Source organism: Schistocerca serialis, chromosome 7, assembly GCF_023864345.2.
Source record: "Schistocerca serialis cubense isolate TAMUIC-IGC-003099 chromosome 7, iqSchSeri2.2, whole genome shotgun sequence".
Lineage (NCBI taxonomy): Eukaryota > Metazoa > Arthropoda > Insecta > Orthoptera > Acrididae > Schistocerca > Schistocerca serialis.
The window spans coordinates 195,135,943-195,141,942 of record NC_064644.1 but is presented as its reverse complement, the minus strand read 5'-3'; the positions used below and the strand labels follow the sequence as shown (position 1 = coordinate 195,141,942).

At 41.9% G+C, this 6,000-nt stretch overlaps 1 protein-coding gene across 1 annotated transcript in view; it reads left to right on the top strand.

The window, feature by feature from the left end:
- Positions 1 to 3,492: 3,492 nt before the first annotated feature.
- Positions 3,493 to 6,000, top strand: part of LOC126412968 (myrosinase 1-like) — a 91,104-nt gene continuing 88,596 nt past the window's right edge. Inside the window, exon 1 of the mRNA XM_050082860.1 lies at positions 3,493 to 3,628. Coding sequence (XP_049938817.1) covers positions 3,493 to 3,628 — 136 coding nt within the window. The remainder of the gene's footprint in view (positions 3,629 to 6,000) is intronic.

Genomic DNA, 6,000 nt, shown 5'->3' with positions numbered 1-6,000 from the left:
CTTCTAACTAATGGAACAGTACTATCGTAACATGATGGGGTTTCGAGAGAATTATCAGGGGTCTGCGACTTGGTGGGGGACACCTCTTACTCATCGAAATCAGGTGGATTCAAATGCTATATATCGAAACTGGAAGATTCGTGAGAGTATGGTAGGTAAGTGATACTCTGACGAAAGGAGAGTTAAGAGGTGAGCTGTATACTACTTCTAAGTGTTGTGGGCAGTCGTCTTACAGCCTCTCACTTATGGCTCAGGAACTGACTGCAATGAGAAAATTGTGGGCTAATACGAAGATTTTTCCTGAGAGGCAATCAGCAGCAGAAGTTCTGTCATTTGTTTTCACGATAGATAAAACAAGATTCTTCCATGCGTTTTGTGTGCCTATAAATGGATGGAGAGATGTCTATGAAGACTAAATTTACATTTACAGCTATATGCTTACTTTGCAAGCCATCGTACGGTGTGTGGCAGAGCGTATCCTGTAATTTCCTTCCCTATTCCACTCGCAAATAGAGCGAGGGAAAAAGACTTCTATATGGCTCCATATGAGCTCTAATTTCTTGTATCTTATCTTTGTGGTTCTTACCCGAAACGTATGTTGTCAGCAGTAGAAACGTTCTGCACTCATTTTCAAATGTCGGTTCTCAATTACCAGCACACAAAATGACTCTCATGATCAATGTAGTTAATTCGTCAGTTAACTCGATATCAATGATGTGCCGCTGGGTGGGTGAAAGCGAGGGCGAGAGTCTCATGGATATGATTCGAGAGTTGGAGCGATAATCAGGTTTCGTTGCAACGAGATCTTTTAACGAAATTTCAGTTTCCCGCCTGCACAGGAAGAGATAAGCATAGTAATAAAATCCCTATATTACCGAATTTATAAAATGACACATAGTATATCCTTGATATCTACAATTCCTCTATAGTATAACCTTGATATCTACAATTCCTCTGTGTTGCTACCCTAAGAGACTTCATAGGTGACTTTTAAGAGAGTTCGAAAGTGAGGAGGCATCCTGTGACAGAGGTAGAGCATGCTCTTAGCACTTCATTATGATCCAAAAAGGAATTTAATATTCTATTCTTATGGTGCTGGATGTAGCAGACACTATGCTGATAAGAACACATATTTTTTACCAGATGAAAGAATACTTAGAGGAAATATACCCTTATGCCATACTGTTGTATAGGATTATCTAAACAAGTACCAATACTTTAGCGATGTGTAAACGTGTGTGTGCTTCAATTTCTCCTCTCTTCGAAAATAACTCATATAAAAGGGAAGAATCTACATTTTGCGTGAAAACTTTGAATTGTATGGACAACAACAACCCTGAAACTTCCTGGCAGATTAAAACTGCATGCCGCAATGAGACTGGAACTTGCGACCTTTGCCTTTCGCAGGCAAGTGCTCTACTGACTGAACTACCCACGCATGACTCACGACCTGTCCTCGCAGCTTTACTTTCGCCAGTACCTCGTCTCCTACCTTCCAAACTTCACAGAAGCCCTCCTGCAAAACTTGCAGAACTAGCACTCCTGGAAAAAAGAATATTGCAGAGGAATGGTGTAGCCACAGCATGGGGAATGTTTCCAGAATGAAATTTTCACTCTGCAGTGGAGCGTGCGCTGATATGAACCTCAAACTCAGGACCCTCACATAACGCTGGCTGAGGCTAAGACATGTCTCTGCAATATCCTTACTTCCAGGATTGCTAGTTCTGCAAGTTTCGCAAGAGAGCTTCTGAGAAGTTTGGAATGTGGGGTACAAGGTCCTGGTGGAAGTAAAGCTATGAGGACTGGTGTTTGGCTAGCTCAGTAGGTAGAGCACTTGTCCACGAAAGGCGAAGTTACCGAGTTTGAGTCTCGGCCCAGCAAGCAGTTTTAATCTGCCAGGAAGTTTCACATCAGCGCACACTCCACTGCAGAGTGAAAATTCCATTTCGGGAGCAACATCCCTGTTTCAGACTGCATAAAGTGGATTTTTTAAAATAGGGAAGTCTACGTCAGGAGTGGAATTTCAATTAAAATGATGCATCCAGGCTTCACCAGTTTGTGTCACAGTATCTATGGCCAGCAGCCGACTGGAAGCCATGGCTTAGTAGCCACTTAAAAGAAAGTGGAGATGGTTTCCCAGGTATCAAATATCAATGGACGGCATCTTCTGCTCCACAGTCACTGAACTGTCCAGGTGGTGACACTTGAGGCATCCTCTGAGTTGCTGAATAGCAAACTACTGCTCGGTATGTGTTTGGCTGACTTCATGATAGCATGGGTTACAGGTAACGCATGGAGGAGGGTGCTTGTGTTCTCAAACATCCCTACACACAAACTACCAATATATGGAGAGTGTTTTTGAAGTTTAATTAATTGGTTTGCCTTCGTCTGTCTATACATGTGAGGATGGATCATGTCACTTTTTGTGGTGTGATAACCAGTCAGTAGTGTCGCTTGGGGCGCTGGTATCCTCGCCAGTTGTCTGTGGGCTGGGCCAATGGCCTCCAGACGCTATGGGAAGCAGATGTTTTGTCTTGGCTGTTCCAATGAAATGCAGTTTCTAGCACCATGCATATGCTTGAAGTTGTTAGCAGATGCATGTTTTATAGCTTTTTAAGCTTTGTGGAATCATTAGGTCTTTATTAGCGATGTTTTTTATGATATGTTACACCCGCCACTAATATGTAGCACTGTAACCAGAGTAGGGACACCACATCTGATGTTTGTACCAGCAGACCACTAGTGCTTCCTACCACATCTTACCTGACTGCATAACCACGCAAAGGGTTGCCGCCGCCTGACACTTCGTTCATCGATTAGTGTGACTTCTAGTCTGTGCATTACCTGAGCCAACCTCGTGTGCGGGTCTCTCTCCCGACCTATTGGGATATGTGAGACGGCCGGCGTGGCTGCGGTTCGCAGTTTAACATGAATTGTGAAACACCGTGTATAAAGGAAAAAAAAAAAAACTACTGTTGTATAGTTCACCACACCATACACGGTATTACTTCTGTTTCCTATGATTGTATCCGACCAGAACATCACATTGGATTCTGATAGACAATAAATCATCGATCTATTGGCGTATCGGACATTTCACAGGCACATACGTTATCGATTAAGAGATAGCGCCAATCAAAAGACGCCAAAGTCATGGACAACGACATTCACCTGTTAGCTGATATCTCGTAAGTACAGACACCGCGACGTGTTTCCCAAGATCCTCGTCTCCGAAATCTATTCTGCTTTAGACATGGAAGATAGTACTGCCAATGGAAAATCGGTATAGACAGTGTAATCTTCTTCTCCTTTCATTATTCTAGCTACATATGCAACCTCGCGAAAATGTCCATTACGTAAATCTAATCAAAATCTTTCACTAATTGGAGTGCTGGCAGATTACGAGAAGTAAACACCACCTTATCTTCCTGAAGCACGAATTCAGTCCGATGGCTATCGGTCCCACCTGAGTTCGCAACGGCTTCCCTGACAATGTTGGTGCATGTGCTCTTCGCAGCCGTATTAGCTGTGGGTTCTGCACAGACTCCAGCTAACACGTTTCCGGATGGATTTCTTTTCGGTTGCGCAACAGCTGCCTACCAGGTAGAAGGGGCATGGAACGAGGATGGTAAGTTAATATTAACGAAACATGTCCGCACACTACTACTAACATAGGGGTGAGTGAAGACTAACGTGAGAAGTACAATCTCAGCAACTGACTGAATAGGTCCTTAAACACTCTTTTGCATTGTGGTCATTGTTAGGTGAGAACGAATGTGAAACCCATACAGACTGCAACTGACAGTATTTTCTTGAACTTTAATTTTATTTGCTATTATTGGCGAGTGTGAGAACACATTTTCAGCCACTGACGGCACATTCCTGATGTTTCACCTTCACTCATTAAGTGTAGGTTAATACAAGAACACGATTATAGTTGCCACTTACGTTACTGACTTTTTCCCTTCACTACCACATTCCAAGGAACATATTCGAAACCGCTGACTAAACACGAGGTCTATTCGGAAAGTAAGGTCCGATCGGTCGCAAAATGGAAACCACCGTGAAAATCAAAAATGTTTTATTTGCAACAATTAGCTATCCCTTGCAGCTGCTTCTGTATAAAGTCGCCGCCCCGATTTAAACATTTGCCGTAGCGTTGTACCAACTTTCCAATGCCCTCGTCGTAGAAGGAAGTCGCCTGTGCTTCCTGCCAATGAAACTCAGGGAGAGTCAATCGCGGGCTCCATTGTGGTTGATCAAACACTTCCCATCGAAAACGCTGCAGGAGCATCTGCATTGCCCCTTCAGAGTACGGCCGAGAATTGTCATGCAGAAGGAAACTTAAAGCTTCTCCTTTGTATGTAAAGAATGAATGTGCTGGTAAAACTCTTACGTTATTTGATTTTCAAACAGCTGAACAAAACTCAAGTACTCAGACAGTTTTCTCTTTACTTATTCTGATCATCACTAAACTGACACACAATATTTGAGTGCAGCGCAATCTGACTTTCAATAATCCTTATAAAAGAATGGCCCTGACTAACAATAACTTATACCTTTCATGAATCACTTGCCTCACAAAAATCTTCGTGACACGAACTACTGCAATGCAGCGAGCGCCAATACTGCCAGCTTATTAAAAGTTTCTAACTACTGAAGGCACTAATTACTGATAGGCATAGTTAGCAAATGAGAGATTTTGATAGAGAACAAACAATGTATTTACCTTAATAGCGTTCAAAAGTCATTATATATATATTTGTGACATCCAATTAAACAAATTTCCTTTTTCTGACGGACACACGTCCAGATCGTCCGCTCATAGTAACCTCTCAAAACTCTGGCATCTCTCTCTCCACATCCACCACTGCTGGCGGCTCACATCCAATTGCCCAACACTAGCGAATATTCGAACAATCAGGTCAACCAGCCACAGACTGCACACAGCCATTTTCATACAGAGAACTACGTGGCGTCACCAACATAAAAACCTGAACAGCCAACTTACAAACTTTTGACAGTTATGTTATGTGGGCAGCACGACATCAGGCGAAATCTCACACCAGGCCTTCATACTTGGCGGGAGACACTTGTTCTAAGCATCTTAACGTGCTCACTGTTCGCTCAGAACTGAAAAGAGCGGAGGTGACGCGATCGACGGGCATACTAGAGACACTGCCCAACACGTCTGAGCAAAGCTTCATCGGATTTTCACTGTGGTTTACATTTCGCACCACATCAGACCTTATTTTCAGAATAGCCCTCCTAAATCCTTCATTATAGATCCTCCATTGTTCCTCGCTATAACGTTATGTAAGTTAGGACTAGTGAGGTAAACAAACATTCAGCAACTGACTGTGAAGGTAAGCGAACTTCCTTATTCATGAATAGAGCGGAAATGGAAAACGTTTTACGTGGCATCTTTTCCACAAAACGCGTTTTCAACACTATTTATGTATCGTCCCCTTTGAAAATTAAGAATGACTGTGCTGGTAAACTTCTACGTTATTTGCTTTTCAAACAGCTGAGCAAAACTGAATGTACTCAGACATTTCTCTCTTTACTCAATCTGGTCATCACTGAACTGACACACAAATTTTTTTTAGCGCAAAGCAATCTGACTTTCAATAATTCCTGACTAACAATAATCTATACTTTTCATGAATCACTTACCTCACAAAAATCTTCGTTACTCGAACTACTACAATACAGCGAGCGCCAATACTGCCAGCTAAATAAAAGATTCAAACTACTGAAGGCACTAACTACTGATAGGCATAGTTAGCAAATGAAAGATTTTGATAGAGAACAAACCATATATTTGCCTTAACAACGTTCGAAAGTCATTATATATATATATATATATATATATATATATATATATATATATATATATATATATATCAATTCATGACATACATCTTTACAAATTTCCTTTTTCTGGCGGACACATGTCCAGATCGTCCGCTTATAGTAACCTCTCAAAACTCGGGCATC